The 26,690-nt window shown below is 49.8% G+C and overlaps 1 protein-coding gene across 2 annotated transcripts in view; it reads right to left on the reverse strand.

Moving 5' to 3' along the window:
* The window catches only part of LOC148022880 (plant/protein (DUF810)), a 199,907-nt gene that overhangs the window by 113,985 nt on the left and 59,232 nt on the right, over positions 1-26,690 (reverse strand). For both annotated transcript variants that reach the window (XM_087695818.1, XM_087695820.1), the window contains 2 exons: positions 18,382-18,549; positions 18,143-18,253 (listed from right to left, as the gene is read on the reverse strand). In XM_087695818.1, the coding sequence (XP_087551944.1) occupies positions 18,143-18,253; positions 18,382-18,549 (279 nt within the window). The remainder of the gene's footprint in view (positions 1-18,142; positions 18,254-18,381; positions 18,550-26,690) is intronic.

The raw sequence follows: 26,690 nt of genomic DNA on the forward strand, positions 1-26,690 counted from the left end.
TATTCCACTCTTGGACATGGCACGACTATCACGTAAACCTTGCAGAGTACGAGCGGAAGCAAAGAGAGTACACATGTCGATCGAGGTGCAACAGCAGTTCAGTGAATAGTGAGTGAGTGTGAGAGAGAGTTGACAAATAGGTATGTGCCAATGTGGTACACAAAGAATAAAAGAATGTATTTATACTTAGGGTACGGTACACTTACACCCGCAAGGGTAAGTTCACATGTGTAAAGTAATATATACACAGAAGTAGCGTAAAGGGCCTTTAGACCCAACCACCTCCCACTTAAAGGTCCTAAGCGAACCTTTAACCAACTCCCACTAGTCGAATGCAATGCTCATGTTGAGCTTTTGCAAGGATTTTAGTGAGAACATCTGCAAGGTTATCCTGTATTTTGATCTTACTCAGTGTGACTAGACCATCATCAAGAACCTCTCTGATGAAATGATACCTGACATCAATATGTTTGGTACATGCATGAAACGTGGCATTCTTAGCCAGGCATATAGCACTCTGGCTATCACATCGACGTACATGTGTTTCCGCAGGCAGCCCAAAATCCTTCACCAAACGACCAAGCCAAACAGCTTCTTTCAAAGCTTCAGTGGTGGCTGAAATATATTCAGCCTCAATGGTAGAAAGTGCTACTATCCTTTGCAATCTAGAGCACCAAGAAATTGCCCCACCAATCAAGGTAAAAATGTACCAACTATTTTTATTTTTTAGTGCTCCTACCAACGCACCATTGCTCTCTCGGCCCCGACATCAAACCAATGCACCCCCCATTGTCCTGTGGTGTGCGCCTTTGCGCCGCTAGTTCCCCGCCTTCTATGCCACCTCTCCCCCATCTCCCCCCAGCGCGACCCCTCCTCCGTCTTCTGTGCCGTCTCCCCCCCGCACGACCCCTCCCCACAACACGGACACCCCCCCCGTCTCCCCCCAGCACAACCCCGCCCCGTTCGCTCCCACTCAACGCCACACTTTCTGCTCCCTTGCACGCCTTGCCTGCCCTGCCTCAATCACGCCACTAATCGCCTCCACCTCGAAAAACCCTCCCCCGCCTGAACCCGCACTGTGTCCTCCTCCCTAAGGATTTGGTTCCCCGCCCCTCCACCCTCACCCCCCCCCCCCCCCCCCCGCCTTCCCCCGTACTATGGCCCACGGCTGTATCCCATAGGCCTAACACACTCATTCGCCTCGTTGCAGGCTGGACTACAACGGTGTCTAACACCTCCCCCACCGTGCAAACAAGCTTTCCCCACCCCCCCCCCCCCCCTCCTCGCCATCAACCCTCCCCCCTCCAGTTGCTCCCTTCCTCTGCAGCAACATACCCCCCCCCCTCCGACAGAGTAGCAGCGTGAGTGGTAGGTCCTCAACAAGGACGCACAATGGAAAACTCTGGTCAGATGTCAGTGCATTCAACGAGTACCCCCCACTCAAACACCTTGTGCATCATCCTCTCTGAGGAACAGCTCTTGGCAGTCCGGGCCACTAAGTTGGAGCTGAAAGAAATAGCGATCTTTGCTCACGTCATTGGGCACTCCCTATCGAGGGCCCACCTGCAGGATTGGCTCCACTCCACGCTGCGCATTGGTATAGCGCAGATCATGGAGGCTGTCCCCATGGGCCGAGGATCTTCATGGTTCGACTCACCTTTGCGGAAGTAGCCCGTGGGTTAGTGGAGAGCTCACCATAGATGCCTCCACGAAGGGGGTCATCCACATGGTTCCCTGGTATAGCGGCTTCACAGTGGAAACATTTGCGCTTCACAACAATTTTCTCAAACACCCAGTCACCCTACTTTTCCCCAGACTGGCGGTAGAGCACCACCAGTTAGTGGAGAACTTTAGACGGCTCTTTGGCACAGTTCTTCCTACTTCCTTCACGGATACAATGACAGCTGCATGAGTCCCAAAGGTACGAGTGGCCGTGAAAGACACAAAAAGCATACCAAAGTTCCTAGAGATTGAGGCTTAAGGTCACTCATTTAGGAAGCAAGTCATTCTGATTGGGCAACCAGGGCAATGCATGCGCTGCCAGAACTTTGGGCATGGGCATCAAGCAGCAGATTGTATGCGTTTTGGAGCCAAGGTGGCTCCATCAAGAGGCCACAAGTGGACATTGACGGCTTCACATGAGTCCAAAGATGACAGAGAGGGAGACAGCAAGGGGGACTGCAGTCAATTCCTCAGACCCAGTCTCGACACAGGAAGGAGCAGGAGCGCGAGTGACGCCCCCTCAGAAGAGCACTCCAAAGCCCGCCCCACCCGGCAGGACCACAGTCCCCCACATCCATCACCTGCACCACAAACTACCTCACCTGAGATCCCATAGCCCCCACATCCCCCCCCCCCCCCCCCCCAATTTCCCATGCCCCCCCCTTCAAGGGCCACCAAAAAACCCCCCCCCCAACACCCGTCACATACCTCCAACCATCCCTCCATCTCCCGACCCCCCTCTTCCCCCCTACCACCTCCCCTGCCAAGCACCCCCCCTGATCCGCACCCGGTTCAGATAATCCCTCCCAAACCCACCCCCCCTCCTCCCACAGGTGGTGATGAGCCACACACGCCTACATCCTCCTTGCAATAGCAGTGTTCCCCCTCCCACACAGCCACCAGCTCATCTGCCCCTACCGCCCCTCACACTTTCCCGCGACAGACACAGCTGATGCCACAGAAGTTCTTACGCAGTGGCCTATAGTCCTGCCTGAGAGTTGCAAAGCGCGAAGCATTCTCACTACCTCTTGAGGTGGGGATCTTTGTGGTTCGCAAGTCAAGGAGGGGCAAGGCCCATCTACTAGCACCACTGGATGGACCAAACTACACTTTTTTCCTTCAGTCCTCTCACTCAAAGGAAGCAACGATGACACTGATAGAGGAGGAGCTGAAGAGTCAGGTGGCAGACCACACCTCCCAATGGATGGAAGAAGGACTAGCACTATTTACACAGCAGTGGCCTAGTTGCATGATGGGCATTAAGTGGTGGGCCGATGTCGAGGTCCCACACTTGAGCATTATCTTTTGAGCCCCTCCACAGCAGAGAGTTCTGCAAGATGTGATCGAGTGGCCCCACGTACAGGCGGCCCATTTATACCAATGTACAGAGTCACGACTCTCAGCATGGATGGCTAATAGATGCATTGATACTACCACTCGGAGCATCTATCACCTCTATGGTCCAACCGAGGGCTACCATGGGAGACTAGAGTTCACCGTTCCGATCGCTGGCAAAGCGTACTTGTATGCCCCATAGTTTTTCCTCCTCATTAGCAGCCTCCACATCGAACAGATGCAAATTCAGTCAATCACACGTTTCCCCATGAGCTTACACCTTGCATCCTGGAATGTGAATAGTCTCCACTACAGTGGGGCACGTGGTTCCAAGAAGTTGATTGTGCGGCAAGAGCTGTAGCCTGCCCTTGCTTGACGGATTGACATCTTACTTCTACAAGAGCACAAGCTCACTCCCACCCAGGCCCAGCACGTAGGGAAGGTACTCCCAGGTAGTTCACACACTTATTGGGAGCACGCCATAGGTGCCCACCGCAGGAGTGGAGGCGTATACACCTCTATTGGCCCGACTCTCACCGCCTGTGTACAAGACAATGGGACGATAGTAGCAAGGAGGGTTCTATGGATCAGATTGGATATTGGGAACTTGTGCCTAGGAGTGCTCAATGTCTATGCCCCTACAGAGATTAGGGCACACAGCAGGTTGTGGGTGGAGATCGTGGATGGACTCCCAGAGGTGGACTCCTGGATCATTGGAGGAGACTTCAACAACCTCAAGGCTTTGGAGGACTAGCAGGGCAGAGGCAGAAACTACCAGGGCATGGCTGGGGAGGAGCAAGAGGCACTGGAGGTCTTTCTACTGGCAGTAGGAGCATGCGATGCCTAGAGAGACCCTGCCTTCCACAGGACGGAAAGGTCATTGGATTTCTCTAAGGGATTTAGGTGGCTAGGTGGACTCCTACTAGAGTGGTTGAACCGCTTTGATGTCGGGGTGTGGGGAGGCTCTCGTGGACACCAGATTGAGCAGTTGGCGGGCACTATGTTGTCCAATAATTGCCCAGTTATCGTGACCCTTGATCCCCCACCATCTGCCCTAGAAACACGATCCTGCCGAATCCCTAACTCAATCTATAGGAGAGAGGAGGTGACGAGACAGATAGAGCAGATTTGGACCAGGGAGTGGGGTAGAAGGGATCGGATCGCAGAGGAGGTTGTAGACATCCTAGCCAAGATGACTAGAATCTGCCAAGAAGCAGCCATACAGGCCGGGCAGCAGAGATGGGAGGAGAAGAGAGCACTCTGGCGGGACCTTGCAGCCACGCAGAGATTACTACAGGAGGCACCAGGGGATCCCACCCTCCACGCCCACAAGGTGCGAGTGCGAGAAACCATTGCTGACATTGAGAACAGGCGCTCGGAGTTCTCTTTCCGCACCTCAGCAACCTTTTCGGTGTGGAAGGGGGACATGGTGTGCAGGGAGTTCTTCCCGGTGCACCTGGCTCGCACCACAAAGGAGAGCAGATACACAGCCTTCGGGATCAGTATGGGAGGACTCGTTCTAGCCCAGACAAGGTAATAGAGATTGCCACCGACTACTACATGCGCCTCTTCCACCAGGAGACAGCCTCAGCTAGACGACAGTGTTGTAGACAGTAGGTATGGGATCACATTTCGTCCCTCGTCACAGAGAAGATGGGACGCTCCCTCCTAACCCCCTTCACAGAGAAGGAACTAGAGGAGGCTTTCCATACACATGATGCACAAAAATGCCCAGGAGAGGATGGCCTTTCTAAGGCCTTCTGCACTACCTACTGGGAAGTGGTAAAGGGCCCCCTACTAATGGCCTTCCAGGAGATCTTCACTTCAGGACAGATACCAGAGAGTCTTTCGACAAGCCTTATCAGTCTTCTCCCCAAAGGGGAAGGCTGGTTGGAGCTTTCCCAGTGAAGACCGATCACCTTATTGTCAGTGGCCTATAAGGCATGGTTCGCCGCCTAGTGCGGAACTTCCTTTGATCCGAGTTAGACGGTTCCAAGGATTCTAGGGCCAAGGTGGCATGGGCAACCATCACACGGCATTGGTCAGAGGGAGGGCCTGGGATCATAGACGCAGAGTATCAGAGTATGGCCCTCTTGGGCAAGCTAGTTGTCCGTGGCCTCACACCGAGAGGACAGACCTGGAAGGTCCTATTGTAGGAGGGTCTTCAGGATTGTAGACTGAGGCTTGGCAGGGAGTGGAGGCCATCCCTGAGATGGATCTTCACGTCAACCCAGATCACCCCCCCCCCTTAAAACACCTTTCCTACGCAGCTTTCTCCGCGTGTGGCAAGGCCTCCGTAAGGCCCTAATTCAAAGCCCCCCAGGCTGCCACGAGGAGATAGACCGTCAGCCAGGGATTTGGAACCCCCAGAAGAGGCACAGATTGGTGAGCACCCCCATATCCAGTGGGCTGGTTGGGAGGCCGGCTCGGCTCGTTCCATCAGGACACGGCGAGAGGTGTACAGGATGGTGGATGAGGAGGTGCTACAGCGAGCATCAGGCTGCCAGAGAGGAGTGAAGTTGAGGAGAAGGGAGATAGACGCAGCAATACCTCAAGAGTGGCTTGCTCCCCCGATACGAGAGCTGATAGAGCCCGGGGAGATATGGGCTGCCAGGGTTTCACCAACAGGCATCCCCCTACAGGTGGCAAGTAGAGTGGGCGGCGCTCCACCTAGGACCTTCTTCACCGTACAGGAGGGGGGGCGTCTGGCTCTTGACAGAGGACAACAAGATGAGGGGATAGTTGTCCTTTCATGGAAGAGGATCCGCGTGATTGGCCTTCAAGGGAAGACATGGTAGCTAGACCCTTTTATCTTTTGGCAAAAGCTCAAGGAGTGGCGCCTATGGATCTGGGAGAGTAGGACACTTGATGAGCTGGAATGGGATCCGGGAGAGTTGCTATGGCCGGCCATTGCGGTCACCAAGAAGCCACGGAGGTTCCTGGAGTACACCACCAAGATTAGTAGACACGTACTAATGCAAGAGGATATGGATTGGGCGCCGTCACATAGCAGGCATTGGACAGAGCACAGTATCACGAAGCCTTTCCAATGGACCTTCTAGCACTGTCTATGGGATAGTTGGAGGCCGAGGAGGGTATCGTATTTTTTATGGCTAGTGGCACGTAGAGGCTTGGCAGTGGGAAGCGGGCTTGCCCAAATGCAGGAGGGAGGTTGTAAGTGTTACACGCAACAGTCTCTGGAAACCCCAAAGCACTGCCTCTGGTCGTGTGAGGTGGCGCAGTTCGTGTGGAGAGCAACATGCCGCATCCTTTATCGTATAGCACCCAGCCTTGGATGTATCTCATGGGGAGCTTTCTGCTGGCAGGCGGTCAGCCAGGACCCTCACCTTCTGTATGAGGCTGGAATGTAGGACATGATATTCATTATCAAGGCAGGGTTGTGTGCAGTGGTCAGTTTAGAGGCTCTACCCATCCGCCTGGTGCTGGAGCCCACAGGAGACCGCTCTGAGGTATGGGAGATCATAGGGAGCTTTACTAGTTGGCATATCTAGAAGGCGGGTTGTCAGGAGGCTTTTGGCAAAGAGAGACTTTCAATACATGTGACCTTAGCAAAGCTCTGGACCTCCATCATCCACCCCCTCGACGGCCAATGGAATCAAGTGCAGGGCGAGTCCAGGGCTTTTCAAGAGCTCCGATGTCATTTCATGCGCACTTGGGGCGACCAAGACCTGTTCTTCGTAATGCGGGCAGGCAACCCCAGATGGCGATACACCCCCCTCCTCCATGGCTTGTTGCCCCCATCCCCCGCAGACCACCTTGACAGGCTTGTATACATGATGTATTTGTGACTTTTTTCATCAGCTCCAGCTAGTTTGTTGAGCATGAGCACTCCAATGTAATCTGTTCTTTTTTCTTAGTAATATAATCAGCCACATTTTACTTGCCAAGAAAAAAAAGAAAAGTGCCCACTAGTAGACTTGTGAGTATCCAAGTCACCTGCCATGTTTGCATCACAATACCCCTACAAATCTAATGTACCCTTTCCATAACAATACATTTCCTTGTGTGCCCTTAAGGTACCATAAGATGCATTTCACTGCTTCCCAATGTGCTTTGCCAGGATTTGGCATAAATCGGCTCACAACTCCCACTGCATGAGCAATGTTAGGTCTAGTGGCAAGCATTGCATACATAAGTGAACCACAAGCTGAAGCATAAGGAACATCCTTCATAGAGTTGGCTGCCTTATCATCTTATGGGCAATCTGCTTTGCTAAGCTTAAGATATGGAGATAAAGGAACACCAAGTGGCTTACATCAGCCAATAGAAAAACGATCAAGTACTTTGCTGATGTACTTTTCTTGTGAGAGAAACAAGAGCTGCTGCCTAGGCCATCACGTGCAGTCCCCTTGGTCCTAGCAGTTCGTCAGACCCATCGTGCAGTCCGCCTGGTGCCCACAATCCGTTAGCGGTCGAGTTGACCAGCCTCCACAGGCTCGCCAATCTGTCACGCCTGTAGCAAGCATTATCCCAGCTACCGCCTGTTGGTCACAATGATGACAAATGCACTATCTGCAGTGACAGTCGGTCACAATTGCTTGCGCCGATTCTCGTGCTCTGATACCAATTTGCAGAGTACGAGCAAAAGCAAAGAGAGTATGCACGTCAATCAAGTGCGGCATCAATTGAGTGAGCAATAAGTGTAAGAGTGAGGGTCGACAGATAGGTGTGTGTACCAGTGTGGTACACACAAAGAATAAACGAATGTATTTATACTTAGGGTATAGTACACTTACACCCACAAGGGTGAGTTCACATGTGTAAAGTAATATGCGCACAGGAGTAGCGTAAGGGCCTTTACATCCAACAAACCTCCCAACCTTGATGGGTATTTCTTGCCTCATATAGACCAAATCAGTAGAGCTTTTGGATGTGTCATGTAGCGAGACAAGACCTTCGTAGATGCAGTGTGCAAGGACGACCTCAACACCCATCAGTCACGATTATGATCCCTACTTCAGCATTGGGCTCCCTTCCTCCAGCCATCAAGATTCCATTAATGCACAGAGGGTGTATGATTCGACCAATATATTACACCGGTCTCCTAACACAGTGCTTCACTTGTTGCAAGATGGTAGCAAAAGTGCCCTAGGATGGAGCAGAGGAGACAGAATACTAGGCAAGAGATAGAATACTTGGGCTCACCCAAACTCCTTATGAAATGACGGCAGCGGAGACGAGCCACTAGAAAAAGGAGGCAGAAATGGAGACAAGAAGAGAGACAATGACGAATGCACCAGGCCGAGAGATGAAGGACAGTTGTTAGGGGTCCCAAGCCTACTGCACATAGGAATCCAATCGCGCCACTTTAGGCAACAAAGATGACTCTACTTGAGGTTCCTTCTCCCAAGCCACAGGTGACAAATGTTCAGCCACCTATGGTATCACCAGCAACTAGAGTGGTCTTCAAAGTAGCAGTTAGCACCCTTATTACTTAGCATAAGACAAAAGTGACTATATTGGAGCATAACAAGACTATCACTAGCAAGCCGGATGGCAGTTGTAAATTAGGTTCTATTAGCCACCATGTGGTACATAACTTCTTGTTACGCCTTCTCTAGGTCATGCATTGGCCAAGTGAAGCAACTCATCAGGAATTTCATTTGGTTTGGTGGAGATGGTAGTCCTCCAAGGGCTAAGGTAGCTTGCAATGTTTTCATCCATCCTAGATCCAAGGGTGATGTGGGGGTTATTGACCCATATAGCCAAAGTAGAGCACTAATGGTAAAGCTCATTGTTGCAAGGGGCTGGGTGAGGAGCCATGGAAGAAGCTACTATTATGGAGATTACAAACCATTGCTCCTCCTCATGGAAGGCCATGGAAGCCTAATGCACACTAACGATTTCAGCATATCCAAGCTATAGAGCTTGGGAACGATCTCGAGGTCAAATTTGCTTAATGTACTATACGAACATGGAGATCAATATCTACAGGACTTCATCAAATCGACCCAATGAGTGTTTGAAGAGAAGTTGAGGCAACTGTCTTTTTAATCAGCTACCCAAGACAAAGAGAGGCTACCCCATCGGAGAGAGGACCCTCCTATCTTGGAGGAGGTTCTCTACACAAGTAGCTTCTACAATGGGGGAGAAGTTTGCCTTTTTGGAGCTTCCGGCCCATGTACAAAGACAGAGACTTCAAGGTATCAAGGGGACCAAAGTCATAATGGAGAGCATCAAGTAGGTGCTACCCCTTGAATGGAGGAATGACACAGTGACAAATCAAACATGGGCAAGGCTCTTTACCAAATGAGAGATCCTTCTTGCAATGGTAGCCATCAGTGGAGAGAGTGTGTTTACTTTTTCAATAGAGATGGATGGCAGCCTTAGGTGAGAGGATCTTGATCAATTAGAGTTCACATGATGCTCTCAACAAAGGATTAGAGTTGTGGCTCATTGTGATAGGACTTGGTACTTAGACCCAGACCCTCAATCTTGTATGGAAGGTGGATGGAGACATTGGACATATAGGAAGAGGCCGCTACAAAGGCTTCGGTGGGATCTTGGAGAGTGGGTATGGAGAGATCCGTTTGCAAAGATGCCTCAAGATGTGCCCTTCTTTGGCTATACCACTAGATTGGGGAGAAGAATAGAGATAAGCATGATCAAAGTGGTGCCGGCTGTCCACGATATATTGGAAGATAGTTTTAGACCAAGAAAGATTTCACTCTTTCTTTGGTTACTAGCACATGGGAGTTTAGCAATTGGTACATGGCTTGGCTATGACAGAGACCCTATTCTGTCAGATGGGAGAGGATCGAGGTGCAGCTGAAGTGCAGTAGACAATGTGAGAGTGAGAGACAGAGTTGAGCACGATACCCAATGCAATAGTACTGAATAGAGTGTTAGCTGAAAGTACAAACGATAACCCTTATACCTTAGGGTTATAAGGGGCTGTTCACACCCGAACACAGTAAGTGCCCGTAAGTGTGCACCACAAGCACATACAAAATAGTACACATAATCTGGGGGAAAAAACCTCTCCTACCGAGAGTAAAAAGTGCCCCAGTGTCCTAGTGATCACCCGCACACTCCCATATGAGCGTAGGCGTAAGTAAGGCGTGTGAGATACCCAACAAACCCCCCTGGAGTGAAGAGTGATCAAGTGTACAAGGATCATCCGCCACCAAAGGGCGTCAAATTCAAAGCATCGCGAAATGCTTCAAATTTGTCTCGTGGAAGAGCTTTGGTGAAGATGTCTGCCACATTGCTGGTGGTAGGACAGTAGACAAGGCTGATATCACCTGCATGTAGCCTCTCTCTGACAAAGTGGTAGTGAATCTCTATGTGTTTCGTGCGAGTATGAAACACAGGGTTCCGTGCCACTGCAATGGCACTCTGACTGTCAGTATATAAAGGAGTAGGCTCCGTAACAGATACATCCAAATCAGCAAGTAAGCGTCTAAGCCATATGCACTCAACTGCAGTAGTGAAGGCTGCCTTGTACTCAGCTTCACATGACGACGTGGCAACAGTGGATTGTTTCTTGCTAAGCCAAGAAATGCATGACGAGCCAAGAAAGAAACAATTGCCACTAGTGGAGTGACGAGTATCAAAATCACCAGCCCAATCAGAGTCACTGTAAGCATGTAACTGCAGTGGTCCCCCCTTGGCATAAAGCAATCCAAGAGCTCTAGTACCCTGCAAGTAACGAAACACACGCTTCACAGCTTGCCAATGCGACATACGAGGCTGATGCATGTACCTGCTCAAAACTGAAACGGCAAACTGTATGTCTGGCCAAGTGTGGCATAGATAGATGAGACATCCCACTGCTGGAGCATAAGTATGGATATCAAACAAATCACTGTCATCATGTAATGACAGTTTGAGCCCAGGTTCCATGGGTGTACAAACTGGCTTGCAATCCTGTAAGCCAAACTTCTCAAGAAGTTGCCCAATGTACCTTGACTGACATAATCCAATGCCTCTAGCATCATGTACAAACTGGATGCCCAAGTAATAGTGCAAAATACCCAAGTCAGACATGTCAAAAGTTTGCTGTAAATTATTTTTGAATGCTGAAATCTGATCAGCATGTGTTCCAGTGAGCAAAAGGTCATCTACATATAGACACAAAATCAGCATGGATCCCCCCTCTTTATGTACATAAAGGGTAGACTCAGATGGGCTGTTTACAAACCCCTGACTAAGCAAGAAAGCATCTATCTTTGCGTACCAAGCTCGTGGAGCTTGTTTCAAACCATATAGAGCTTTTTTCAGCTTGCATACTAAATTTTCTGAGCCTTCAACTGCAAAACCAATGGGCTGCTGTACATACACTTCTTCCTGAAGTTCCCCATGTAAGAATGCAGTCTTTATATCAAGCTGATGCACTTTCCAACCAAAATGTGCAGCCAAGGCAATCATAGACCGAATGGTCGTCATACGGGAGGTAGGAGCAAAGGTCTCCTCATAGTCAATGCCCTTTTTCTGTGCGTAGCCTTTAGCTACCAGCCGTGCCTTGTACTTATCTATGGATCCATCTGCATTCCTTTTCAATTTGTAGACCCATTTCGTACCAATGGCACGCTTGCCAACTGGCAAAGACACCAAATCCCAAGTATGATTCTTATGAATAGAATCCAATTCAGCTTGCATGGCTGCCATCCAATGCACACTATGTCGTGCATCCTCAAAACATTCAGGCTCCTCATTATCATGAGTACATGCTGCCATAACAAACTCCATGGAATGTGCTGAATCATGCAGTCGAGTTTGCCTTCGAGTACGACCAGCCAAGGGTGTTTCCAAATGACTATCTCTCATAGTCTGCGTGTACCATCTAGGCACCTGTCTTGCTTCCTGACTGTGTACAAGTTCCTGCTGAATTTCAGTTTCAGCAATGTGCTGATTTACTGCATGTTCCATAGGAGCAGCTGGCTGAACATTAGGTTCATTTGCTGAAGTACCAGCTGAATCACCAAATGTGATGGGCAGCAGCCCTTCAAAGACATCACGGGCAGCCTGATATGTATCAAAACCAGCCAAGGATAATTCTGATTTTTCATCAAATACAACATCCCTGCTGACAAAAACCTTCTTGGTCACGGGATCATAGAGTCTGTAGCCTTTGCTTTCGCTGCTATATCCCATAAAGATGCATTTTACAGCCTTGTTGTCCAACTTCTTTCGAAGTACCTGTGGAATATGGGCATATGCAAGACACCCAAAAGTACGGAAGTGGCCAACAGAAGGTTTGCGGCTGTGCCAAGCCTCAAAAGGTGTGACGGTTTTCAAGGCCTTGGTAGGGCATCTGTTCAAAATGTGGCAAGCGCACATGACGGCTTCCATCCAAAAACTATGAGGCAAACTCTTTGCCTTCAGCATACATCTGGCCATCTCCATGAGTGACCGATTTTTCCTCTCTGCTACCCCATTCTGCTGTGGAGTATATGCAGTAGTGTACTGATGGATAATGCCCTTCTGCTGCAAATAAGAATTCAGCATAGAGGACATGTATTCCCCCCCTCGGTCCGAACGGAGAGTCTTAATCTTGCAACCAGACTGAGTTTCCACAAGTGCACTGAAAGCCAAAAATGCATCATACACTTCTGACTTCTTTTTCAAGCAGTAGACCCAGCAAAAACGTGTAAAGTCATCAATAAATGTTACAAAATAGTAACAACCACCCAATGACTGTGTCTGCATGGGCCCACAAACATCCGAATGCACAAGCTGCAATCTGGCTGTTGCTCTAAAAGCAACATCACGGGGAAAAGAGAAACGATGCATTTTCCCCAAAATGCAACCCTCGCATAAATGCTCAGGAGGTCTCTCCAAGAGAGGTAATCCATCCAACATCTGAGTACGCTGTAATAGCATCAAGCTGCCATAGTTTACATGCCCCAAACGAGCATGCCATAACTCTGCCTCTAACATAGCAGGAGTAAGAGTGGATGTCAAATATGCAGACTGATCTACCGAAAGAGCATCCAACTCATATAACCCATGACACAGAGAACCTGTCAAGACCAATGTCATGTGTTCCTTGTCACGGACCATGCAACGGTCATCATCAAAGGTGACCTGCAAACCACAACGTGCCATAGAAGAAATGGAAAGCAGATTCTTCTTAATGCCAGGCACATTCAAAGCATCCTGTAGGCGGAGAATAGAGCCATCAATGGCTGTAAGCTGAATCTCCCCAATACCACGAACAGGGTATGATGCATTATTAGCACACTGAACAGACTTCCCAACGGGAGGTGCACCAAGAGAAGCAAACAAATCTCTACGAGATGTGATATGCCGTGAAGCACCACTGTCAAAGAACCAAGCGTCAGCATCCTCTGTAGAGCTAAATGCTCTATCAGCCCAAGAGACATCATAACTGCAAGTGTAAAAACAATAGTCCCTGGCTGCAACAAAGGACGCGGACTCGCTAGCAGTGGAAGGAGCTGCAGAAACAGACATCCCTGACTCCTTCTTCTTCTCTTTGGCGATGCGCTTCCTGCACTCAGTGATATAGTGGCCAAGCTTCTTGCAGTAATGGCATTTTCCTTTCTTGGCTTGCGTGCCCCCCTGTTTCTGACTTGTCTGTGAAGTGCTACTACTACCAGAACTCTGCGAAGCATTTTTCCCTTGGCTGTTTTTACCCTTCTGCCTTGACATAAAAGCCTGCTCAGAGGCTATACCATCCACACCACTGTTCCGTCTAGTTTGCTCCTCCTCTAGAAGCAAACTGACAAGCTGAATGAAAGTGATGGGCTCTTTCGAAATCCTCATAGTGAGGTTCAAGGCAGTATGAAAAGCCAAGTAAGAGGGAGGCAGTGAATTCAATGTCGTAGAAATCAGCTGCGCATCTGAGTAGTACTCATCCACATTCATGAGTTGCTCCCGCAAGTCCTGAATTTTGTTGAGATGATCCTGCATAGAATCACCCTCATTCATCTTTAGAGTCTCTAGCTCTTTCTTCAAGAAAGAGATGCGAGTCTCATTCTTTCCTGCAAACATCTGCTCCAATGTCAACCAAGCTTCTTGTGAAGAACCTGCTGAACGAATATGAGGAATGATAGAACGCTGAACTGCCAATGCAATCAGCGACATAGCCTGTGCATCCCGTGTATCCCAAGCTTTCTGAGCTGCAGTTCTTGGGGAAAGTGGCTGAGCGGGCTGAGGTGAAGGGGGCTGAGGTTGCCCTCTTGCACGTCCTCCTGGAGGAGGAGTAGCGGGAGCCACAACTCCCGGTCGTGCTTCCTCTCCACTGACATAATCCCACAAATTTTTGGCCACTAATACATTCTTCATCATGAAAGACCAAAGGGAATAATTGTTCCCATCCAATCGGTCTTCCTTGGACACATAGGTGAATACATCTCCTCCCTGATTTGCCATTATTTCCCAAAAGGCAATAGAGCAATGTCAATGCAGTACGGGCTGGAAATCTGCAAATTTCCAGAAATTGCAGCAAACACAAGTCTGCAATTAATGTGCAAAGGGTACTCTGTCAAAAAAAACTGTCACTGATGCACGCTTCCCAAGGTGCAATTAGTGCTCAGCAGCACTAAAACATCAAAAGCCCCAAAATTTTCTGCCCAAAATTTCTGTCACAAATGTCTGTTACAAAAGCCCCAGAATGTGCATTCAATGTGTCACAGACAGACACAGCACGTTTCCCAATGCTGAAAACTGAACCTGCTGCTGCTGCACGAATCCCTGTGTGGAAATAAAAAATGCAAAAATGTTACCTCTGCAGGTCGAAGACGGGCATGGATCCCGAGACTAGCACGAATCTCGAGGTGGCGCGTCAGAGGCGGCAGCGCCTTAGGGTACTGCACAAATGGCGGACTCCACGGGAGGTGGCGCTGGCTGAGCTGGCGCCTGCCGGAAGCAGAGTGCAGAGGCGACGGCCCTGCACAGGTGGCGTGTAGGTACAGGCGTGCAGGTCCAGGGGCGCAGCAGGCGACAGAGGCGGCGTCAGGCGGAGCAGGTGGCGGGCGCTCAGACGGAGCTGCGCACAGGTGGCAGCGACCTCTGTAGGTGGCGCGCAGCTGGCGGAGTTGGCGGGGCTGCAGGCGACACACAGGAGGTGGCGGGGTCACAGGATGTGACGGGCACAGGCGGCAGAGGCGGGAGCTCTGATAGACAGGTGGCGGGTGGCCTTTAGCAGTGACGTGGCGCTGAGTGACTGATGACCTGATGACGGGCAGGACTGAGCTGCAAGTGACGTGGCTGCTGACGAAGGTACAGGCTGCACGTGCTGTACCAGACAGGTACTGACGAGCTGTCAGTGCTGACGCAAGTCCTCGGGAACCGAACAGAGCTGCTGACCAGCTCTGATACCAAATGTCAGATGGGAGAGGATCGAGGTGCAGCTGAAGTGCAGTAGACAGTGTGAGAGTGAGAGACAGAGTTGAGCACGATACCCAATGCAATAGTACTGAATAGAGTGTTAGCTGAAAGTACAAACGATAACCCTTATACCTTAGGGTTATAAGGGGCTGTTCACACCCGAACACAGTAAGTGCCCGTAAGTGTGCACCACAAGCACATACAAAATAGTACACATAATCTGGGGGAAAAAACCTCTCCTACCGAGAGTAAAAAGTGCCCCAGTGTCCTAGTGATCACCCGCACACTCCCATATGAGCGTAGGCGTAAGTAAGGCGTGTGAGATACCCAACATATTCCTTGTGCTAGATGTTGAGAGCATGAGAAGACTCAAAGCCATTTCTTATGGGATTGCCCACAAGCTCAAGAAGTCTAGAGCAGAGCCCTTAGCATAGTGTTTCATGGCACTACAGATTCTATGATTGCTACATGGGAGAGAGTTGCATGGGTCACTGACAGAGGCCCACAACTTGTGGGTATGAGGATGTACAAGGGTGGTAGGCTTATCTCATCTCAGGGCAGCTTGTGAGCACCACTTTCATGCCAAATTTCTCATAGACAATATGGACTCATGGGCATTGTCTAGCATTATTGCTTGATATATATGGACAGCCAAATGTAGCCAGCCTATTGATTTTTTGGACATATCTACTATAGAGACTCTCTCCAAAATCTAGACAAAGACAATGCATACTCTTTCTAGGAGATGGGAGAGAATACAAGGCAATTCGAGACTATGAGGAGGAAGAGGAGAGATGCTTTTCTCATGACATGGAATTTTGGCATATTTTTCCTCTTCCAAACCCACATGGTTTGGCATGATAGATTTCCCAATTGGCTATTCACTGAAGCTTTGTAATAGATTTCCCTTATTATATAATTCTTGATATGGAAGTCCCTTACACGTCTGCTTTGTCTTTGGTATTTTTGCCTTGGGACACTTCGCTTTGAGGGTTAATAGAATCTTTACTTTTCTCCGGAAAAAAAAAGGCTCACGAGGGGATATTGAGTGTCAATATGCTCAAATAGAAGCATGGTTGTAGCTACATGGATTACACATGGATTATCTCCCACCCCTAGAGTACAGCCTGGATTCTCCTCACTTACCAAGAGGAGCTAAACCGAATCATCACAATGGACATTATCCAGCTACACACAAAAAGGACGTGGGGGACACCTCGAGGATCTGGGAACAAATATGGCTTTCTACCAAAAGCATCTTCTACACATATCCCCTGATGGCTTTGGCATCCATTCGATATACATGGACACACACTTGTCTCATGGAGTACAATGTGCCATTGGCCAGCTCCACACATCCTCACACCAATTGTGAATAGAGACATATAGATATGGAGATGATTCTCTCACCCTTAAGGATAGGATCTACCACCTATATCAGCTTGAGCCAAAGACGGAGGACCACTATACATGTAGATGATCAGTGTACTATGAGATTAGAGGACGCTTCCATTATCTCTTTAGAGAGGGATTTGGACGACTATCCAGGGTGACGGATTTCTTGGATCAAAGATGCTTAGGGCTCTTCCTATTGGAGCTATGCCAACATAGAGATTATCCCTTATGGTCTCAGGAGCATGCACTTGGAGACACATCAGTGTCCACTCACAAAGTTCTATAGAGCCTTGGCCACCCCTACTACCACAAGGCACCTATTTGACTAACCGATGATCCCACCATGGGGAGTCACCCTCGACAAAGCCATCAAGAGATGCAGAGCTTGCCGTCCACACCCAGCTGGTCCACACCCACGTAGGAGGTATCACCTTCATATATAGAGGATATTAGATTGTCATCAAGGAGCCTACCTCGTCCCTTTGGCTTTTCATGTTAGATAGGCCTACGAAGGACATATTGAAATGAGAGTACTCCCACAGTAGGCCCACATTGTATCTGGTCTAGACACCATCTTGTATTCATCAATTATATACTATTTATTTTTCTATATAGTTAGTCCTAGCACTAGTTGACTGCTCTTTTGGGACTTGAAAAAAGTTCCTCGACTTTCAAACGTAACGTTTGGTCTCATAGGCCGATTTGGCCTTTCATAGATGTTAATATGACTTTCTTTCTTTCTAATTTCGTTGTGTGTGTGTGTGTGTGTGTGCGCGCGCGCGCACACACACATAGAGTGAGAGAGAAGGAAGAGACCCAAACACCCCCATCATGGGGTGAGATTTCAATCAACGAAGAATGTATATTTTTGCATGCTACTTTCCAATGGACACATCCAAATATGCGACAAATCAAGATGAGACAGAGCTTTTCAAGATATGGCAAGTTCAAGTTAGTGGCCAAATCATACTATCCACATTATGGCAGCAGGATTGTACAGATTCTCCCACCTAGCAGTCAAGAGGCTTTCACACCTGCTTTAGGCCTTTTTTTGTGCTTTCAACTAAGCCAGAGGAACATTTGTACATCTTTTTTTCCTAATAGATAACTAAACTAGAAGAAGACCTCCCTAATGCTTAATGTGCTGTGTGTCAGCAAGTTTCCATCCTAGTGCTATCTAACTCAATGAGACTTTTCAGACACTCAACACATCATTTCTGAGCACCAAACCCATATTGTAGCCTTGAGAATTAGTGTGATTTTCTCTTGAGCACCCTGTTAATAATGTTCCTTGAACAGCCAGAATAAAGTAATGCATTCAGCAAAACTATTTACACCAACAGGAAATGACTTGAAATCACGAGATATGAGGTACCTCAGCATCCTCAAGCTTAGCAAACAACATTCTCAGCTCTGAGGCATTGCGATCTGTTGATTCTAAGTTAATGGATGGACAGTTCAGAAGTCCTTCTTCTAGTATATTGACCTGAAAACCAGATCAGTTTCAGACATATATTTGATAAATGCAGATTTGCCATAGCTATTCCAATGTGCCAAAAACGAAAGCTTTAAATTAACAAATCAGAATATTACACTTTAACCCATAGTAGTTACCTGACGTTTTTGCCATCTCACATAAGCCTTTCTGTCTGGGAAGTCTGACCGTGGAACAGCACACAGAAGCTCTAATGGCACAAGGAGAGTATCCATCCTTTTCCCAACCCTTCCAGCAGCAGCATTTAGTAGTCCAGTTTTGGTTATTCTGTCCATTGCCTCAGAAATCTGCAATCATGGTAACAATAATAAATGTGGGGTTGCTTCAAGATCTGAAACCATGGTAACAAATACATCACAAATCATGTGCATTAAAAAAACAGTAGATAACAACCAAAAAGCCTCTTCTGCTCCTGCACAATTCAGCAAAGATAACCATGCAAGCTTTATTTGATTGGGAGACACAGAAAAGTGATGTGGCATATGAATAAAGAGCCAATCCAAGAGAAAAACTTCAACGAATGTGAAAGTTAACAAAACTTGTTTTACAAAGCTGATATTTTTCAAACTGTTGATCCTAAAAGATACCTTTGAGAAAGCGGATCAAAGAAAATGAAAAGAGCACTTGCACAGTGCAGCAACCTGTCCAGTTTTTTGTTGGCTGAAGAATATGGGACCAGGAGGAGGACGAGGAGGGATGCTTGCCACCACAGTTGGGATCACACTCATACCTGTATGGAAAAGGGCAAATATACTCGACCATTGTCAGATTTAAAAATCTGGGTCCCAGACATATACAATATGCTACTGTCGCAAAAGTGTCTCTCGTGCAAGGACAAGGAAGTTTGAAAGTTGAAATTTCAAATTTAAGGTTTCATAATTCTTTGGAGAATGTATATTTCCTTGTTTATTGTCTTATTAAAATTAGGGCCAAGTATGAATCATACTCCCATCATACTGCCATACCCATGTGTTTGCCATATGGAACAATATGGAACAAGAGGGATCAGTACTAGGGAGGCTATGACATATACTGTGCTCAATTGTTAATATACTCCTTTCCTCTAAGAAAATCCTTTCAGAGATTTAGAAAGCTCCCATTACTAGAAGCAAAGAACTTTCGTAGTTGTCAGAACAGAATATGCAAAAAAGTTATCAAAAAAGAAGTGTAATATTTCTAGCCTACAAAAAGATGTCAAAAGCGATGAGGAAAAGCACGTTTTCCCCAGCATATGGCCTTCTTTTTTTGCAAATAAAATGTGGCTAATTATATTACTCCAAAAAAAGAACAGATTACAACGGAGTGCTCATGCTCAACAGACTAGCTGGAGCTGATGCAAAGTCACAAATACATCATGTATACAAGCCTCTCAAGGTGGTCTGGGAGGGATGGGGGCAAGAAGCCATGGAGGGGGGGTGTATCGCCATCTGGGGCTGCCTGCCTACATCGCGAAAAACAGGTCCTGGCCGCCCCAAGTATGCATGAAGTGACAACGAAGCTCCTGGCAAGCCCTGGACTCGCCCTACACCTAATCCCAACGGTCGCGGAGGGAGTGGATGATGGAGGTCCAGAGCTCTGCTAAGGTCGCCTATGCTGAAAGTCTCTCTCCACCGAAAGTCTCCTGACACCGCGCCTTCCAGATATGCCATCCAGTAAGACTTCCTATGATCTCCCATACCTCAGAACGGTCTGCTCTGGGCTCCAGTACCTGGCGGATGGGTAGAGCCTCCAAACCGACCACTGTGCACGACCCTCCCTCAATGATGAATATCATGTCCTGCATCCCGGCCTCATACAGAAGGTAACGACCCTAGTTGAATGCCTGCCAGTAGAAAGCTCACCATAATATACATCCAAGGCTAGGTGCCATACAACAAAGGATGCGGCATGCTCCTCTCCACACGAGCTGCACCTCCTCACATAACCAAAGGCAGTGCTTTGGCGTTTCCAGAGGCTGTTGTGTGCAATGCTTACAACCTCCCTCCTGCATCTGGGCAAGCCAACTTCCCACCGCCAAGCCTCCATGTGCCACCAGCCATAAGAAATACGATACCTAGGCGGCGCCACAAGGTCCGTCGGAACGGCTCCGTGATATTATGCTCCGCCGAGTGCCTGCTATGTGACAACGCACAATCCATATACTCCTGCATCAGTACGTGTCTACCAATCCTGGCAGTGTACTCCAGGAACCTTGGTGGTTTCCTAGCGACTACAGTGGTCAGCCATAGCAACTCTCCTGGATCCCACTCCAGCTCACCAAATGGTCTGCCCTCCCAAGTCCAAAGGCGCCACTCCCTGAGCTCCTTCCAAAAGACATAGGGGTCCAGTCGTCATTTCTTCCCCTTAAGGCCCAACACCCAAATCCTCCTCCACGAAAGAGCAGTTATCCCCTCATCCTGCTGGCTTCAGTCAAGGGCCAACCGCCCCTCCTCCTGAACGGTGAAGAAAGTCCCTTGCAGGGCGCCGCCCACTCTACCTGCTACCTGTAGGGGGATGCCTGCTGGTGAAAACCTAGCGGCCCATACCTCCCCGGGCTCTATCTGCAATCGTATCGCGGAAGCAAGCCACTCCGGAGATATTGATGCATCTATCTCCCTTCGCCTCAACTCCACTCCTCTCTAGCAGCCTAATACTCGCTGCAGCACCTCCTCGTCTGCCATCCTGTACAACTCCGGCCATGTACTAATGGTACGAGCCGGGCCGACTTCCTAGCCAGCCCATTGGATGTGGGAGCGCTCGCCAATCTGTGCCCCTTCCCGATCATTGACCTGGGGGTTCCAGATCACTAGCTGACGGTCTATCTCCTCATGGCAGCCTAGGGGGCTCTGGATTAGAGCCTTAGGGAGGCCCTGCCACATGCAGAGTGAGCTGCGTAGGATGGCCTCCACTCACCGCCAAGCCTCAGTCTACAATCCTGAAGACCCTCTTGCAATAGGACCTTCTAGGTCTGCCTGCCCGATGTGAGACCACCTTGGCCCTAGAATCCATAGAGCCGTCTGAACCGGACCAAAGGAAGTTCCGCACTAGGCCGCGAAGTTGCACTACGCAGGATGAGGAGGAGCACCAACACGAGGCGATGTACCAGGCCATCGCTAGGAGGATCTGGTTAACCACCATGGCTCGGCCGGCTAGTGAGAGGCGAGCCGTGCTCCAATAGGTCAGCTTCCTCTAAATAGAATCGAGGACTGGAAGAAACTGTTGGGCGGGAGTGATGTCGTGTCCCGCTTGGAATCCTAGGTACCGGACGGTTTGCCCTCTACTCACCCATCTAAATCCTAGGTGGACGCCCCACTCCGTGCTGGAGTCCGGGTCTGTGAGGAACCAACCGACTTTCGCCAGTTGATTTTCGTTCCCGCTTCAAAACAAAACACCTCAAGAGCCAGCCTCACTCTTTCCAACATCAACTCATCATCCTCTATGTAGAGTGTTATATCATCTACATACTCTGAGTCTAGCAACTCAGTCTCCTCTCTCACTGAAAGTCGGAGGCCGCGTAATCCACTCACACGGGACCTGAGGAAGTGAGACATCGCCTCTGCAAAGAGTAGGAATAGATACGGGGCTAGGGACAGCCCTGCCGGACCGATCTCTCCAGCCGAAGCTCCTTACCCGTCTACCACCTATGAGAACCCTACTGGTGACCGATCTGTAAAGTGCAGCGACCCCACGAATCCAAGCCTGGGGGAAACCCAACCTCACCATAGTGCCCTCTAGGAAATCCCAGTCCACCCTGTCATAAGCTTTCTCGAAATCCGAGAGTAATACAGCCAGTCTCTGCCCACTATGTTGAACCCACACTGTCTCCTCAAAGAAGGTGAATACATTGTTTAGGATACTCCTATCTTGGACAAAGCCTGTCTGCGTGTCATGGATGATGTGTGGCAGCACGGGGTGTAGTGGCCCACCAATCATCTTTGCCAGTGCCTTATAGGCCACAGACAACAAGGTGATCGGCCTCCACTAGCAAAGCTCCAATCGGTCTCCCCCTTTGGGGAGAAGACTGATAAGGCCTGCCGAAAGGCTCCCTAGCATCTGTCGTCAAGTGAAAATCTCCTAGAAGGCCATCAGTAGGGGGTCCTTCACCACTTCTTGGTAGGTAGTAAGGAAGGCCTTAAGAGAGGCCATCCTCTCCCGGGCATTTCTGCCCGTCCTGTGTATGGAAAGCCTCCTCTAGTTCCTTCTCTGTGAAGGAGGCTAGGAGGGAGCGCCCCATCTCCTCTATGACAAGGGACGGGATGTGATCCCAGACCTGCTGCCTACATCGGTGTCCTCTAGCTGAGGCTATCTCCTGCTGGAAAAGGCGCATGTCGTAGTCACTTGCGATCTCCATCACCTCGTCTGGGCTAGAACGAGTCCTCCCATACTGATCTTGAAGGCTGCGTATCTGCTCTCTTGACGTTCGAGGCTGATGCATCTAGAAAAACTCCTTGCGCATCATGTCCCCCTTTCCGCGCCCAAAAAGCTGCTGAGGTGCGGAAAGAGAACTCCGAGCGCCTGTCCTCTAGGCGAGCAATGGTTGTTCGCGCTCGCACCTCCTGTGTGTGGAGAGTGGGATTCCCTGGATCCCCCTACAGTAATCTCTGCTTGGCTGCAAGGTCCCGCCGGAGTGCTCTCTCCTCCTCCCAGCTCTGCTGCCTGGCCTGTATGGCTGCCTCTTGGCAGATTCTACTCGACTCGGCTAGGACCTCTGCAACCTCTTCTGCGATCCAATCCCTCCTGCCCCAATTCCTAGTCCAGAGTTGCTTTATCTTTCTCGTCATCTCCTCCCTTCTATAGATCGAGTCAGGGATCCAACAGGATCGAGTGTCTAGGGCACACGCTAGGGGATCTAGTGTCAGGAGAACAGGGCAATGGTCAGACAACATGGTGCCCGCCAATTGCCCAATCTGGCCTCCACCAGAGCCTCCCCACTCTCCCACATAAAACCTGTCCAACCGCTCCAACAGGACTCCACCTAGCCGCCTGTATCCCCAAGAGAAGTCCAGCGACCTCTTCCTCCTGTGGAAGGCAGGGTCTCTCCAGGCATCACGTACACCAACTGCAAATAGAAATACCTTCCATGCCTCCTGCTCCTCCCCAGCCATGCCCTAATAGTTTTTGCCTTTGCCTTGCTGGTCCTCCAAAGCCTCCACGTTGTTGAAGTCTCCTCCAATGATCCAGGAATCCACCTCTGGGAGTCCATCCGCGATCTCCACCCACAACCTGCTACATGCCCTAACCTCCATAGAGGCATAGACATTGAGGACTCCAAGGCACGAGTCCCCAATATTCAATCTGATCCATAGACCCACCCTGCCACTATCGTCCCGTGGTCTCGTACACAGGCGGTGAGACTAGGGCCAATAGAGGTGCATACGCCTCCACTCTTGCCGTGGGCGCCTATGGCGTGCTCCCAGTAAGTGTGCGAGCTGCCCGAGAGTACCTTCCCTACAAGCTGGGCCTGGGATGGAGTAAGCTTGTGGTCTTGTACTGATGTCCAATTCTATCACTTTGTTCTTGTCTCCTAAAATTTTAATGATCTACTACTATGAGTTCTTTGTTCAGGAATAATCTGAATCATAATCTTTGAGATAGTATGCTAATGTGAATAATCATGATGCATATTTATTTACTACTGGAAATTGATTTAGGAAGTTGTATACTGTAGTAGGGTTATTTTAGGCAGATTGCTGTATACTTTGATCATAATGGGCCAAAACACTTTGGTAGTTGTGCTTGGTTCATGTGCATAATGCTCATGATTAAGGAATCGGATTGGAGGAGATTAAGTGAAGAAAATTGTTATAGGAGCACATGACTATAATGGCAAATATCAAGATTAAGTAAAATGTCGATCCGTCCGGCAAGGGCAAGCTGCAGCTCCTGCCGAAGAATCAACTTCCTGGAACCATGTACCCCACTGTAGTGGAGACTATTCACATTCCAAGATGCAAGGTGTAAGCACATCGGGAAACCTGCGACTAACCGAGCTGACATCTATTCGGTGTGGAAGCTGCTGGTGAGGATGAGAAACTATGGGGCATGCAAGTACGCTTTGCCGCAGGTTTGGACGGCGAACTCCAGTCCCCCATGGTGGCCCTCGGTCGGACCATAGGGGTGATAGATGCTCCAAGTGGTACTATCAATGCATCTATCAACCATGCTAAGAGTAGTGACTCCGTACACTGGTAGAAACGGGCCGCCTATGCGTGGGGCCACTCGATCACATCCCTCGGAGCCCTCCATTGTGGAGGGGCTCGAAAGATAAATCTCAAGTGTGGGACCTCGGCCCCAGCCCACCAATTAATGTCCATTATGCAACCACGCCACTGCTGTGCAAACAATGCTAGTCCTTCTTCTCCCATCCACTGGGAGATGTGGTCGGTCGCCTGACTCTTCAACTCCTCCTCTATCTGTGTCGTCGTTCAATCCCTTGAGTGACAGGACTGAAAGAAAAAGGAGTAGTTTGGTCCATCCGGTGGTGCTAGTAGATGGACCTTGCCCCTCCTTGACTTGCGAACCACGAAGATCCCCACCTCTAGAGATAGTGGGAACACTCTGCGCTCCGCAACTCTCACATAGGACCATGAGCCATTGCAGAAGAACTGTCGCAACAGTTGTGCCTATCTTGGGAAGGTGTCACAGGCGGTAGGGGCAGATGAACTAGTGGCTGTGTGGGAGGGGAAAGATTGCTGGTGCAAGGAGGATGTAGGCGTGTGTGGCTCATCACCTCCTATGGGAGAAGCAGGAGTGGGTCTAGGGGGGGATCACCTGAAACGGGTGCAGATCAAGGGGGGTGCTTGGCAAGGGAGATGGTGGGGGGGGGGGGGGGGGGGGGGGGCGGGGAGGGGCTAGTTGCCCTGGAAGGGAAGGGCTGTGGGCCAGGGTCAGCAGGGGGGGCCTGGGAGGTGGGGGAGGGTGGGTGTGAGGACTATGGGATCTCAGGTGGGGTAGTCTGTGCCGCAGGTGGTGGCTGTGGAGGACTGCGGTCCTACCGGGTTGGACGGGCAAGGGGGGCGGAGTGCTCTACCGAGGGGGCCTCACTCGCCCTCCTGCACCCTACTATTGAGGCTGCAACTGCGGCACTAGCTGCGGCCCCCCCTCCCGTCTCCCTCTTTGTCGTCTCTGGACCTATGTGAAGCCATTAGCGTCCACCTACAGGCCTGTCGGCGGAGCAACCTTGGCTCCAAAACGCGTGCAATCTACTGCCTGGTGTCCAAAGTCGCGGCAGCGCAGGCACTGCCCTGGTTGCCCAATCACAATGACCTGCTGCCTAAAGGAGTGACCTGCCTCAATCTCCACGAACTTGGGTATACTCTTTGTGTCTTTCACGGCCACTCGTACCTTCGGGACTCCTACAGCTATCACTGCATCCGTGAAGGAGGCAGGAAGAACTGTGCCGAAAAGCCGTCCAAAGTCCTCCACTAACTAGTGGTACTCTACCGCTAGTCCAAGGAAAAGTAGAGTGACTCGGTGTTTGAGAGATCTGTTGTGGACCGCGAATGTCTCCACTATAAAGCCACTATACCAGGGAACCATGTAGATGACCCCCTTCGTGGAGGCATAGGGCAAGCTCTCCACTAACTCACGAGCTGCACCCGCGGAGGTGAGTCGAACCATGAAAATTCCTCGGCCCATGAGGACTACCTCCACGATCTACGTTGTGTCTATGAGCAACGTGGAGTGGAGCCAATCCCGCAACTGAGCCCTCGATGGGGAGTATCCAACAACCTGACAGAAGATTGTTGTTTCTTTCAACTCCAGCTCTTTGGCACGGACAGCTGAGAGCTGTTCCTCAGAGAGGATGATGCGCAAGGTGTTTGACTGGGAGGCACTCGCAAAATGCACCGGCGTCTCACAACAGGTTTCCATTGCGCGTCCTTGCCGAGAACCTACCTAACACGCTGCTACGCTACCAAGGGGGAGGGGAAACTTGTTGTTTTCAGAGCAGTGGTGTGACCGCCTAGCCGGGCCTCCAAGCGGGAGAGCGCACGCGGGGGAGAGGGGAGGCGCAGGGTGGGCACGAATGGGGGCGTAGGGCGAACAAGCGGCCATAGGGCAGGGGCAAGCTGTCGAGCGGGAGACAAGATGGGAGGCCGCAGGGCGCCCAGGGGGGAGGGACTATCGCTGTGATGGCGGGAGTTGTCGGCGGCTCAACAAACGCGATGGCGGCCGGCAAGCAAGAGAGACGAGGGCGCAATGCCAGTCGACAGGTTGCAATGGCGGGGGCGGGAGCAACGGCGTGTCAGTCAAGAGTTTTTTTCGCATATGGCCTTCTTGAATCTAGGATTATCAAAATACGATACAATGATACCACATATTTATTGCAAGCTCAAGCAATCTATGGCATCTTTGTGTTCATCAGACTTGTAGCAAAGACACCTTATAGCATGTAAAAGCACAAATGGCACGAATACATGTCATATTGTCAAAAGGAAAAAAAATGACT

The sequence above is a fragment of the Lygodium microphyllum genome, chromosome 16 (assembly GCF_053477565.2).
Source record: "Lygodium microphyllum isolate KBCC chromosome 16, Lygodium_microphyllum_v1.1.10, whole genome shotgun sequence".
Classification (NCBI taxonomy): Eukaryota; Viridiplantae; Streptophyta; class Polypodiopsida; order Schizaeales; family Lygodiaceae; genus Lygodium; species Lygodium microphyllum.